This window comes from Ambystoma mexicanum, chromosome 8 (assembly GCF_040938575.1).
Source record: "Ambystoma mexicanum isolate Mex_15411 chromosome 8, UKY_AmexF1_1, whole genome shotgun sequence".
NCBI lineage: Eukaryota > Metazoa > Chordata > Amphibia > Caudata > Ambystomatidae > Ambystoma > Ambystoma mexicanum.
In genome coordinates, this window is record NC_090929.1 from 1501884689 (window position 1) to 1501898563 (window position 13875).

The 13875-nt window shown below is 47.9% G+C and overlaps 1 protein-coding gene across 1 annotated transcript in view; it reads left to right on the forward strand.

The window, feature by feature from the left end:
* The window catches only part of AS3MT (arsenite methyltransferase), a 1233739-nt gene that overhangs the window by 1038931 nt on the left and 180933 nt on the right, over positions 1-13875 (forward strand). Inside the window, exon 9 of the mRNA XM_069611692.1 lies at positions 11971-12113. Within this exon, the coding sequence (XP_069467793.1) occupies positions 11971-12113 (143 nt within the window). The remainder of the gene's footprint in view (positions 1-11970; positions 12114-13875) is intronic.

Here is a 13875-nt window from a genome sequence, read left to right on the forward strand (position 1 = left end):
CTCCTTTGCATGTAACTAGAACAGCATGGCACAGCATCGCCCAGTGAAACTACCCATGAGCCACGCACTGTGACTGGGGGCAGTGCGCAGGAACCACCACAGGCACCTACGGCAGCACCCATGTGCCAGTGCACCAGGGCCACCCCTGTGAGCCAGAGCAGTGGGGTGGGAAGCCAAGGGACACATCCAAGCACCAGGCACCACACAGCCATGTCAGTGGCACAGCAGTGCCACATCAGAACTTGGCAGGGACAAGTACCAGAACCCCCCCTCAATCAGAATGCGTAACAGCCCCATGCCACACCCCTCACCATGTGATCACTGTCATGTATGCCAAAACACGTGAGGGAATGTCTCCTAATGACACCCCCTATGTCCCCTGCAGGCACATAAGCTACACCAGAGGATGCAGCAGGGCAACCTACACGTCTGACCACCCGCACCACTACCAGCGGCATCCCCCGCCCCCCACCGCAAAGGTGACACAAATCTACCCCTAGGCGCAAGACACCCCCCACCATATCTCACTGCAGCAGGGTCTTGCCCACATCAGAAGCCCAGCCCGCCAGGCGCACACCTGTACACAGTGAGGACGACAGCTGGCAGTCCAAGCTGCCAAGGAGGACACAGCTCCGACAGCCACCACCCAGGAGGGGAAAGCAGCAGAAGCAGTGACGGCCAGTATGCGGCAGCAGCCCCGACACCTGGCCACAGTCAGCCGCTTCACCCACCCAACACGCCTGAGAACCCAGATCGGGCAATAGAGCGCACCCAAGGCTACTGGGCCAAGCGCGCCAGCGGCACGCACGGACCCCACAACCAGACACTAATACCAGCTCCTTTGGCTCCCCAGTTGCCAGCTACGCCAGGCGACGTCCCACCCCACCACCCCAGCCGACCAGTGACGTGGCCGCAGTCATTGAGCCCCTAAGTGAGATGGAGGCAAAACAGCGGCAGATGGAGAATATTGCAACTGCGCACAGTCAGCATATAAAGGTGATCAGTGAGCCCATCCAAGCGGCCACAAGGAGGATGGTACGTGACAATTCGTGGACCAGGAGAGCCGTGGAAGCGTGCACAGCCTCACTGACCTGGTTTGGTCCGAGGGTGCGCAAGCTGTGTGAGGGCGTCTCTGCCCTGGCGCAGCAGTTGAGGTAGAGTAATGCCCTACAACGCCAGCAGCTGCAGTTGGCAGCATCTATACCATTCACCACCTCCACAGAGGAATCACAACGGAGCACCGCTCGGCAGAGGTCCATGCGCCAGCTGCGCTCACACTCCCTGGATGCTGCGGGTGGGGACAAGAGGGAACGGCCATGATTGGCATGACTATTATTGATTATTGGCCTGAGCGGCCTTGATATGGACACAGTGGTGGGTGGGGGATGGTGTGCTGGGTTGTTGGTGGTGGGAGGGGGATAGTGTGCTCGGGTGTTGGTCGTGGGTGGTGTTAGGGGGGGATAGTGTGCTGGGGTGTTGGTCGTGGGTGATGTTAGGGGGGATAGTGTGCTGGGGTGTTGGTGGTGGGGGAAGGAGGAGAATGTGCTGAGGTGTTGGTGGTGGGTTGGGGCAGGGGGATGTAGTTTGAAAAAGTTACATAAAAAACTGTTGATCAAATGACATGCAAGGACATTCATTATTATGTTATTATGCTCTTTATTAACACTGCAGGTTGTGTACTGGGTCAGGTCAAGAAACTAAAAGTAATTGTCTATTAGCGCCTGTCGGACCAATCTCCCTTCTCACACTTCATCCCTGTGGGTGTCTGCCCTGGGTCCTGCCAAATGGTCATCATCTCCTCCTTCTTCTTCTGGGTGTGGCCTGTCAGCGTTGGGGGCTAAAGGCACATTCCTCCTTAGGCAAATATTATGATGCATAGCACACACTAAGACTATTTTCCTTACTTTGTCAGGGGCATACATCAAGGCCCCCCCAGTGTAGTCCAGGCACCTGAATCGTTCCTTCAGGAGTCCAAATGTGCACTCTATGCAAATGCGTGTCCGGCTGTGGGTATGGTTGTAGGTGGTCTCATGTGGTGTACGTGGGTCACGCACAGGTGTCATCAGCCACGCCAGACGCAAATATACGAGTCAATTGCATGGGGTGTAACACGGACACCAGTCATTTGTCTGATGCATAGGTCTGCAGTCTCAATGTATCCGGCAGTTGTTAGCCGTGGGCATTCTTGTGTGCATCATGGCCATGCAATGTGTATGGGTGATGGGTGTGCATCATTTGTATATTATGCCATTGGTTACTTGTACTTTTTGATAATATAATCCATCAGAAGTGCTTCCTGGACTCATAGAAAAACTCCCTAGTGATACCAATTTACAAAAAGGGGGACAGACTGCTAGCTGCTAATTATCGTCCAATTTCCCTTTTAGATGCAGACAGTAACATTTTCACAGGGCTTATTTTAGGGGAATTGGAATTATGGGCAAAAAATAGGGGTGTCATCCCAAGACAGCAATCGGGTTTTAGGAAGGGCTTATCTACTTCTCTAAATGGGCTGGTTCTGAGCGCCTTGATTTCACCGTCTGTCCAAGGAGGGCCCCCCCCCTCTTTGGTGCTTGGTTATACCTCTCCCAAGCTTTTGATACGATAGACAGGAACCTTTTATGGGAAAAATTAGATGAGTGGGGTTTGCATCCTAGTCTCTTGTCAATATTGAGAGAATTACATCATAATAATTCCATGCAGGTGAGGCTCGGTAGATCAGGCCTTTTGACAAAACCGATTAGTGTAAAGAGAGGGGTCCGGCAAGGCTGTCTCCTAGCTCCCCTATTGTTCATCTTCTTTATGGCAGATCTGGCTGAGGCGATAAAGGGAATAGGTTGTCAAATTTTTCCCCCCGGCTCACCTGAGTTCTCTTCTTGTGGCGTTCCGCGGAGGACTCCTTCTCCCGGCCGGACTGGGACTTGTAGAAGTGCGCGTGAGTCGAGTCTGACTCCAGCGCGAGCGTTCAAAGTTTCAGGAAGTCGCGTGTTCGAGGACATCCAGGAAGAGGATCGAAGAAGGGTAAGAGATACTGGAAACAGAAGAAAGAATAAGGGAGTTGGCCAGGAACTTGGAAGGGTAACGCCGAGCAGCACACACACGTCGAGACACTACCTAGAGATAGCGTTGAGACGCGCGGAGGCGCGGGGCGTGGCCCATTTATAGAACGTGCCGTGTCCGACGTACAGGCTAGTACGGAACACGGCACTGGGCACGGCCATGTTGGAAGTATCAAGGAGCACACTCTCCGTCTAGACCAGGACCAGGAAGACCAGAAGGGGCTATGTCCATGGTTCATGACAGCATGCCTCCTCCGCAAACCCCGTCCCACCAGGCTTGCCAGGGTGTATGAGATGGAATCTTCTCAGCAATCGAGGGGTGTTTAGGTTGGATAGTGGTTCCCATGTTCTCTCGCTAGGAGGATAGCCTTTCCACTCAACCAGGTATTGAAGCCGACCCCGTTTGTACCTGGAGTCACATATTCTGGATACTTCATATTCCAGCTGATTGTCCACAATCACAGGACTGGGTCTGCCGGTTTTCCGGGTGGAGTGGATGTAGGGTTTGAGTAGAGAAGTGTGAAAAACTGGATGTATTCTCTTCCAGGAGTCTGGCAGCTTGAGCCGATAAGAAACAGGATTGATGATTTCTTTTATGGAAAATGGACCATAATATTGGCGGGCTAACTTGTTAGGGCGTAGATGTTGTGGTAATAGTTTCGAGCACAACCAGACCTGGTCACCAATAGAATAGGAGGGTGCTGGTCTTCTTTTGGAATCAGCATATCGCTTAGTGCGAATCTGGGCCTTTCCCAATTGTTCCTTGGCTTCCTTGTGGATGTTGAGGAGAGTTTCAATCCAGGAATCAAGTGAAGGTACTGGAGTTGGATGTGGTAGAACTGAAGGTAACACGGAGGGATGAAAACCTTGACTGCAATAGAAGGGGCTAACGTTGATCGCTGAGTGATCTGAATTGTTATAGGCAAATTCGGCCAAGGGTATAAGGAGGGACCAATCACCTTGTACCTTGGTTGCGAAACAACGAAGTTATTGCTCCAGGGTTTGATTAACACGTTCTGTGGCCCCGTTGGTCTGTGGGTGATATCCAGATGAAAGAGCGCGTTGAATCCCTAGAATACGACAGAGATGTTTCCAGAATTGTGAAATATATTGCGGTCCTCGGGCCGATATGATCTTGGAAGGGAGTCCATGAAGACGGAAAATGTGTTCTAGTAAAATTCCTGCGAGATCTGAAGAGGAAGGAAGTTTATAGAGAGGCGTGAAATGAGCCATATGAGTAAACAAGTCTATGGTTACTATGATGGTCGTGTAACCCCGGGAAGGTGGTAATTCCACGATGAAGTCTGTAGCTATGCATTCCCATGGTCTTGTTGGCAGTGTAGTTTGCAATAGAAGGCCCGCCGGTCTCTTATTGTCGTGCTTATTCTGACTGCAGACAGTACAGGTCTTGATGTACTCTTGTACCTTGCATTTCATTTCCGGCCACCAAAACTGTCTTTGTATAAAACGGAGCGTGTTGGTTACACCACGATGTCCAGAATGAAAAGTATCATGGCAGAGAGTTATTATTTTATGTTGAAGTTTCGGTGTGGGAATGACCAAGGCATTGTCCTTGAATAAGTATCCTTCCTTGATTCTTAAGTTCCAGGGATTCTTCCTAGAGACGTCCTTCCAGAGGTCAGAGGACTGGGTTTTGGCTCGAATCTCTTCCAAGAGGTTGATCGCTTGAGCTATAAAGATTGTGTTGGGAAACATTGTAGGATAGGTCCTATCTTCAGTGGTTAAATAGTCAGGACGTCGGGACAAGGCGTCTGCAATCACGTTTTGTGATCCAGGAACATGAGTGATTTGGAATTGGTACCGGGCGAAGAAGTAAGCCCAACGCGCCTGACGACTGTTCCTGCACTCCATAGATTGGAGAATTTGTAGATTTCGATGGTCCGTACGGACCTGGACTGGATATCTAGCACCCAGGAGTAAATGTCGCCATTCTGTGAAGGCTTGGCGGATTGCCAACAGCTCCTTTTCCAGGACGGAGTAATGGGTTTCGCTGGTTGTTAGGGTTCTAGAGAGGTAAGCCACTGGGTGGTCCATATTCTCCTCAAGCACCTGTTTCAAGACTGCTCCTATGGCATGGTTGGAGGCATCCGTTTCCACTATGAAGGGGCGATCTAAGTCAGGCTGAGCCAGGACGGGGGCTTGCGTGAATCTTGTCTTCAAGCGTTGAAAAGCCTTCTCTTGCGAGGAAGACCAGTTGAAGGGAACATCCTTCTTCAGCAGAGCAACGATCGGTTGGATGAGCTCAGAAAAGGTAGGAATGAACTTTCGATAAAAGTTAGCAAGTCCCAAGAAAGACTGAACCTGTTTCACCGATGTAGGAGCAGGCCAGGCCAGGATGGCCTTTACCTTTGAAGGGTCCATTCCAACTCCTTCTGGGCTGAGGATGAATCCAAGGTAATGAACTGAAGTCACGTGAAAAAGACATTTCTCAGGGCTGACCAAGAGCTTGTTTTCACGGAGCCGTTGTAGTACCGCCATGACATGTTCTTCATGTTTCAAGGGATCCTTGGAATAAATCAAAATGTCGTCTAGATAGACAATGACAAAGAGAAAAAGCATGTCAGAAAACATCCTATCCATGAAACGTTGAAAAACTGCAGGGGCATTAGCTAATCCAAAGGCCATGACTAGATATTCAAAGTGACCAAAGGGCGTTCTAAAGGTCTTCCATTCGTCCCCTTCCCGGATACGGATTAAGTGATAGGCACCCCGGAGGTCCAACTTCGTGAATATTACGGCGCCTCTGACAGCTTCCAGGATATCTGAAATCAGAGGCAGAGGGTACCGATCTTTGAGGGTGCATTGATTTAGACCACGGTAGTCGAGGCAGGGTCTGAGTTCCTTGGAATCCTTCTTAGGAACGAAGAACAATGAGGCACCCGCTGGAGGTTTTGAGGGTCTTATGGTGCCATTTTCCAAATTGATGTCCAGGTATTCTCGGAGGGCCTTTTTCTCAGGTTTTGAAAGGATAAACATTCTGCCAAAGGGAATTACTGCCGAGGGATCTGTCTCAATGGCACAATCTTCGTGTCTGTGAGGGGGTAAAGCCTGGACTATGGCAGTCGAAAAGACATCAGTATATCCTTGGTAGACCTCTGGGACTTGTACAATGTTGGAAACCATGAGTGAGGTTTTTTGCTCTCCTGAATGTTCAATAGCTGGTGTTAAGGAGAGATCCAGGGATAAACAGTGGGACATACAAAACTCAGAGCCCAGAAACAATGACCCTGCTGTCCAATTAATGCACGGATCATGTCTTTGAAGCCAGGGCATACCCAGAACCATAGGGTAATGGGCTGATTTGATGATGTCGAATGTAATCTGCTCTTGGTGGTGGTTTATGGAGAGACGGACCTCTTTTGTCTGTAGGGTTATGGGTCCTGAAGAGAGAGGTCTCCCATCAATTGCTTCTACCGGCTGTTTAATGTTCCGTGACTCATATGGTATTTTATGTCTGATAACCCAGTCTTGATCAATGAAAATTCCCATAGCTCCACAGTCCACCAGGGCCAGTATGGGATAGGTCTTGTGCTTGGAGGGCGATAGAAAGGCCTGTAGCACCACCAGGTTATTCTGTCCAGGAGAGTTCAAGGATGTGATTGATGTGGAGCAGACATCTTTCTCCCGAAACCTCGCTCCATCTAGGGCCGGGAGCTGGCGTTTCCAGAACGCCGTGGAGGGGCTAAAGGACATTCTCTAACGAGATGCTTGTCTGAGGCACAATACATACACAGGCCGGTGTGAATTCTTCTCATCCTTTCTTGTGGAGTAATTGGCCCACGAAAGGCGCCTATTTGGATCGGATTTCACAGTCGACTCCGGAGGGGTTCTTTGAAAGGCAGTCTTAGCCTTTTTCCTTTCAGCCCTTCTTTCCTGGATACGAAAGTCTATTTGTAAGGCTAGATCTACCAAAGCCTGAAACTAACTGGAGCGAGCCACTCTGGCTAATTCATCCTTGATATCGTCATTTAGACCCCTGCGAAATAAGGTCAGGGCCCCAATCAGCCTCTTTTACCAGCTGTTTGAATCTGGTAACGAACGTTAGCATATCCTGGGATCCTTGCCGAAAATCAAGTAGGCGTTCCTGGGCGCTGAACACATTTTCGGGGCGGTCAAACATAGACTTGAGCGCCTGGATAAATGCATCATAATCGTCCAGGAGGACGTCTATAGAGTTCACTAGGGGAGTGGCCCAAGATAACGTATTCCCTGTAAGGTGGGAGATTATGAAGCCCACCTTGGCCCTGGAAGTTGAAAAATAATAGGGCTTGAATGTAAAATGCACCAAGCAGGAATCTAGAAATCCACGTAAGGATTTTGGCGAGCCATCGTATTTGTCTACCACTCCACCCAGTATCACGCTTTCCTTATTGGCAGAGTCTCGTGACAGCACTAATTGTTTCAAGGCTCCGTTCTCTGCCTTTAAGTTCTGTACCTCGGTTGTTAGCTCCTGTATGCCGCGCATGAGGTCCTGGACCGCTTTCTCCATAGCAGTATCAGTGTTGATCGTTTGGCGTCTCAATCTGTCAAAGGTTTCCCCCGGCTCACCTGAGTTCTCTTCTTGTGGCGTTCCGCGGAGGACTCCTTCTCCCGGCCGGACCGGGACTTGTATAAGTGCGCGCGAGTCGAGTCTGACTCCAGCACGAGCGTTCAAAGTTCCAGGAAGTCGCGTGTTCCAGGACGTCCAGGAAGAGGATCGAAGAAGGGTAAGAGATACTGGAAACAGGGGAAAAGGGAAGAAAGAATAAGGGAGTTGGCCAGGAACTTGGAAGGGTAACGCCAAGCAGCACACACACGTCGAGACACTACCTAGAGATAGCGTTGAGACGCGCGGAGGCGCGGGGGCGTGGCCCATTTATAGAACGTGCCGTGTCTGACGTACAGGCTAGTACGGAACACGGCACTGGGCACGGCCATGTTGGAAGTATCAAGGAGCACACTCTCCGTCTGGACCAGGACCAGGAAGACCAGAAGGGGCTATGTCCATGGTTCATGACATAGGTTTAATATCTCCGATATTAGGAAAAACAAAAATTAATTGGCTGGCATACGCAGGCGATGTCGTAGTCCTTGATCATTCCCAAGTAGGGCTCCAACGTCTTGTGTTCGCCTTAGAAAACTATGCCCGAAATAATAAACTCATCATCAATCCAGTCAAGTCCAAGATAATACGATTTAAACATCCGAAAAAGATAATTAAGCAATATGTCTGGACCCTGGATCAACTTCCAATTGAGCTAGTCTCAATTTGAAGTTGACATACCTGGGAGCGTCGATCAGCTCTTTCCAACGAAAGGCAACTTGGTGCGCTGGCTGGAGTTAAAAGCTGTAAAATTGGGAGCCCAAATGAAAGAAATAAAATCCCAGTTTTGCAACTTTTCTATTCTCCCCTTGGTGAAATTCTATATAGGGAAAGTAAACCCGATTCTCTTGTTTGGTCTGGACTATAACATTTTAGCAATGGACTTTGAGTGGTATTCTTGGGAAGCCAAGTTGTGGAAAACATACCTTGGGACTACCGGACTGTGTTCCAATAGTCTCTCTTCATTATGAATTGGGTATGTTGTCTCTTAGATTATGGCTTCAATGAAAGCGGCTGATTCTCCATAGATCAGCATTAGATGCTCCTAAGAACTCACTTTTTTAGGAAATTGCAGGTGAGCAGAATCATGGTAAAAACCTATTCCTGGCTAAGTTCAAGCAAAGATGCCTGGAAATTTTAGAGAGAGCAGACTGTGATTCGATCCTACTGTTTCAAAATCCAGATAGAGTAAAACAAAAGTTGAAACAAAGAGACTGGATTGATACGATCGGCAATATGAAGATGACGAAAAGATCTGCCTCGTTTTCTGTGGTTGATAAGCCCCTCTCTCTGGTTCCCGCCTATCTAAAAAAAAAAAACGCCTGATCTTAGTTTTGGATTATCTCTTCTTAGATTTCGTCTAAATCTACTCCCCAATTAAGAGATTTTGGCCTCTAGAGATCGAGAAGGGAAAATAGACCCATATTGTGATAAGTGTTGTATCAAGGTTTTCCAGTCTTCTATACATCTACTATCTAATTGTCAGGGCACCTGGAATTTGACGGCCAGAAGATTTGGTGGTTTGCATCAGCTATCCTGGCTTGATTCTGATGCCTTCTGGGGGAGAATATCCTCCTGCCATGAATCTGTTCTCTCAATGGAACTTGTTAGAGCTTTGAGAGAAATCAATTTAACAGGTGATCCAGTTTTGGTTACATCTGGATGAAGTTCTTAGTAACTAGTGTCATCTTGGTCAAATTTGGTATTGAGGGTCTTTAATGGATTTTGTATAATAAAACTACTTTTCCGTATAGGGGATCCTTTTCTCTTTTTTTTCAGAATCTGGATCTACTGATTAATTGATTTCTCTGGGAGAAAAATTTAGCTTTTTATGAGTTGTTGCTTGTTTTTTCTTTGTCTTCTTTCCTTTTCTTTTCCTTTTATCTTTTTAAGATAAAGATTTTATTGATATAAATTTTGTAAATTGCTTGAAATATTGTACTTTTATTATTCTTTTCTATGATTGTAAATGTGTTAAAAGTCAAATGTTGGCTATTGCACAATAAAATAAAAAAAAATAATTAAAAAAATTATGCCATTGGTTACTTATTCTGTACATGCATACAGTGACTTTTTGGCGGGTGTTCTGTGGCGTGTCAGGATTTACTGCACATGGGCAGACAGCTGTGGCATGGGTGTACATGCTGTTGGGTGCTCCTGTGTGGATCTGTGCAGTGGCATATTCAAGATGCATTGTGGTACATGTGGTCTGATGTGTCATTATGATGGTAGAGGTGGGTGTCCATCTCCATGTGTTTGTCCAGGTGAGTCAAAAGTGTGCATGCACCCTTGGATGCCCACCATTGATTTGGCAGAGGCTACACGGGTGCTGCCAGTGCCTCCTCTTGACATGCAATGCTTCCTGTGACTGCCATCACTCCCAATTCTTTTAAATTGTGCTTCAACATGCATATGTGGTGGGTTTGTACTCATCCAATATCCAGGTCAGTTGTCCTCTGTGCCTCCCCATGTATCCCGGCAGGGTGCTATAGCATAGGATCATGGAGTCGGGGGTGGATCCTGGGTAGCGGGAACAGCAATGAGTTATGACGAGGTCAGGGCCACAGGTCACCTGTACGTTCATGGAATGGTAGTGCTTGAGGTTCCTGTAGACAACCTCATGGGCCTGGGGCACCACAAACGCAACATGGGTGTAGTCGATGGCTGCTATCACATTGGGCAGTTGTGCAGTGGCATAAAAGCGGGCCTTCATGTCATTCACCTGGGCCTGGGTGGTGGGCAGTGTGATGTGTTGGTTGACATGGCGTAGAAGGGCCTCCAGCAGCTGGCCAAGGACTATGCTGAATGTTGACTGTGCCATGCCATGCATCATAGCCACGGAGTGCTGGAAAGTGCCTGTCCCACGGAACTGCAGGACTGCCACCAGCATCACCAGGGGCAATGGGGGCAGCATGGCTGTGCAGATGTTGATCCTGCTCCCAATTTCATCATGTATTGTGGTCAGCAGCTCAGTGATGGTCTCCCTGTCCAGGCGGTACTCCGTTACCAACTGGGTGTCAATGAGGGCCCATGGTTATGGCCTGACCCTGGGGATGGGTTCTCGCCGTTTTGGGGCTCCTCCCTTCCTCATCTCCTCCTCCTCATCCTCCTCCTCATTCCACCAGCCCGTACTCCCTGTGTCCTGGCCAGGTTTTCCTGCATCAGAAGGGCCAGGCGCAGCCTGAGCTGCTTCCTGTCCCAGCTTGCATCAAATAATGGCAGTATGGTGTTGCAAACAGTGTTTGGGGCATGGGTGGGTTGTATGTACCCTCTGGGGTGCATTGTGTTCCCCTTTAGCCTGATTCCTGGCACTTGTGTTAATTTATCTCCAGCTGGAGGTATTTCTCAGCGTTTTCGGCACTAATACTGCAGAGAATGCACTTGTGATACGGCTGTATTTGCACTTTCTGTTAGCACTATCAGCGCCGGCTGTTATTGCGCCGGCTATAAAAGGGCCGGCTGTAATAGCGCTGGTGCCTTTTTGGGTCCGGCAGTATTTGCATCCACTCGTAATCCGGCGGAGTAGTATTGGTAGTGCTAATACCATTACCGCTGGATTTAAGGGCTACTGGCCAACTCGTAATGAGGCCGTTTGTTTAATTTCAGTAAATTGATGATTTAGTGAGTCATTTATTTGTTGTTAATGTACTTTTAAGTATTAAATGAGTAACATCCCTAATGCTCAACGGCTGTTCTTGTCTTTTACGACCAAAATATATGTGTAGTGAGCAAATCATTTGTGTTCCTTTTGGTGGTATTTGATTGCGTTTTTTGTTTGCATTTGAGTTTATATAGAATAAACCTAGCTAGGAAATAACAGAGTGTTGCACAAGTAATTTAGGGTGATCAAAGGTCAGGCGAAGTGGAGTTTATAATAACTTAGATTTCCCATACTACTTGGGTTATATATACCTAAGGGTAGCAGTTCCTAAGTGACCCCTAGGTATTCCCTAAAAAGCAGGGTCTTAAGTTCCTTCCGGATCTGGAAAAAGCATTGGAGCAGTCCTAATTACGAACAAGATGATGTTCCAGTAGGCTGGGGCGTAACATGAGAAGCCTTTTTATGCATTATAAGGTTGTATTTTACTGGAGCTGGTAATTATGTTTTGCTGTAATTATGAATGGTGTCCTATGTTCTAATAGTATTTTTGATGAATGTTGAGAACTTGTGTCATAATCATCCAATATGATATTATTTAATTTTCTGCTATTTGTAGAGATTGTTTTAAATAAAAAATGTAAAGGCAATCGTTTCTTTTTGTACTAATCTCAAATGTTCTTGGTCTAATTCTATGATTCTACTTTTAGGGGTTTGTAAGTTTGTTTCGGCAACATTCCGCTTGTTCAAAGTGTCCAGCAACATTAAAGAAGGGAAGTACCAGGTTATTTACAATGGAGGAGTCATTGGATATGAAACAGAACTGCAGTTCGATGTCAATTTTACATTTAAGGTACAAAAGCGAGATTTGTCTATTACTCGCAGACACATACCTGCCAACGTGAATAGTTCATACTTGTCTTTCTTGCAAAATAATAATAGACATTCTGTGTCGCATATTTATCTAAAGTTACTATTGGCAGAGAAATAACTTAATCACATTTCCAGCAGTGGCTAATGGAATAAAAATCAAGTCTCATATCATTTACAAGGAGTGAGATAATGTTATAGGTTTTAGGCTGACTGATGGGTCTGGTGGAGCTATGGGGCCAGGGTGTCACCACCTGTTGCAAGGCGTAACATCTGCCGAAAGAGGCATATCCGATTACTCTCCACTTCTGGTTACACTAAAGACCATGAAACCTGGGCTACAGGGAATTTGGAGACTTAATCATATCACTTAAGGGACACCACAATAATGTCAGATCTAAAAGATGCTGTGACTACTGCAACAAGAATGTGGTATCAGTTGGGAGCCCTAGCAACCTGTGAAAAGGATACAAAACGGTGCTAAGAGAGAAAGAAAGAGAGATACCCTTGGCATCTCAGGACTGGAACTGGAATGGCTGGCCTCTTTCCTAACTGGCCGCTCTTCCCAAGTCATCCTGGGCACCTTCTCCTCTCCTACTTCCTTCTCTACCTGTGGTGTGCCCCAGGGATCTATCCACTCCCCTTGGCTCTTTAGCATCTACCTTGCTCAGCTGGCACTCCTCATCTCCTCCTTCGCCCCCAACTTCCAGTGTTATGCAGACGACACTCAACTCTTTTTCAGACTTCCTGCTGACTCACTCGCACCTTCCTTCATCCCAGACTACCTATCTGCCAACCAGGCATGGTGCACTTCCAACGATCTCTGCCTCAATGCCAGCAAAACTGAGATCCTTCCGATTTGGACGCCTGGGCCCCCCACCTTGGGCTCTCCCCCAGCTCCTTCTTCTGAAGCCAGAAACCTTGGAGTCATCTTTGATTCCTCTCTCTCCTTCCTCCCTCACACTCAGGACATTGCCAAGAAGTCCCACTTTGAACTCTTCCTTCTCAAAGGAATTCTCCCTTTTCTCACCTTCCCTCAGAACCTCAATGTTTCCTGAACCCTGGTTCTCTCTAGGATTGATATTACAACAGCCTCCTCCTCAATCTACCTTCTTACACTCTGTGACCCCTTCGGCTAATCCAGAATGGAGCAGAGAGACTTAAACTTGGCCTTAAGCACGGGGTGGTCATCTCTCCTGCCCTAAAAAGTCTCCACTGGCTCCCGGTTGCTGCACGGATCAAATTAAAATCCCTCTGCATCATCCACAAGGCTGTCTGGGTCCGGGGACCACACTACCTGCAACTCTCTCTTACAAAATACTCTCCCTCTAGACCTCCACGTTCCTCTGGTACCAACTCCCTGTGTGTAAAGCGTTTTGCCAAACAGAGAGCAGAAGGCCATTCGCTTTCCTCAGCTGGGTCCCCCCTATGGCATAGCCTCCCTCTGCATCTTAAGCCGGACCATCTTAAATTCCGAAAGCACCTCAAGTCTTTCCTCTTTTCCTCCTTCCCTTCTTCTCTACTCTGGTAATCTTACAGTTGCTGTGATTGGTGTCTTAGACCCTTATGCATCCTCTGGGCCCCTGACCACTCGCACCCAATCTCCCCAGCTTCTGTCCACCCTCAGCACTTGCCTCGGCACGCCCTCTACACTGGAGACTCGCACTGGAGACCGGAGGCCTGTGGCCGCATAGCACTTACAATATTGTGCTCTTATCTGTGGCTCACCCTCAAGCACGGACACC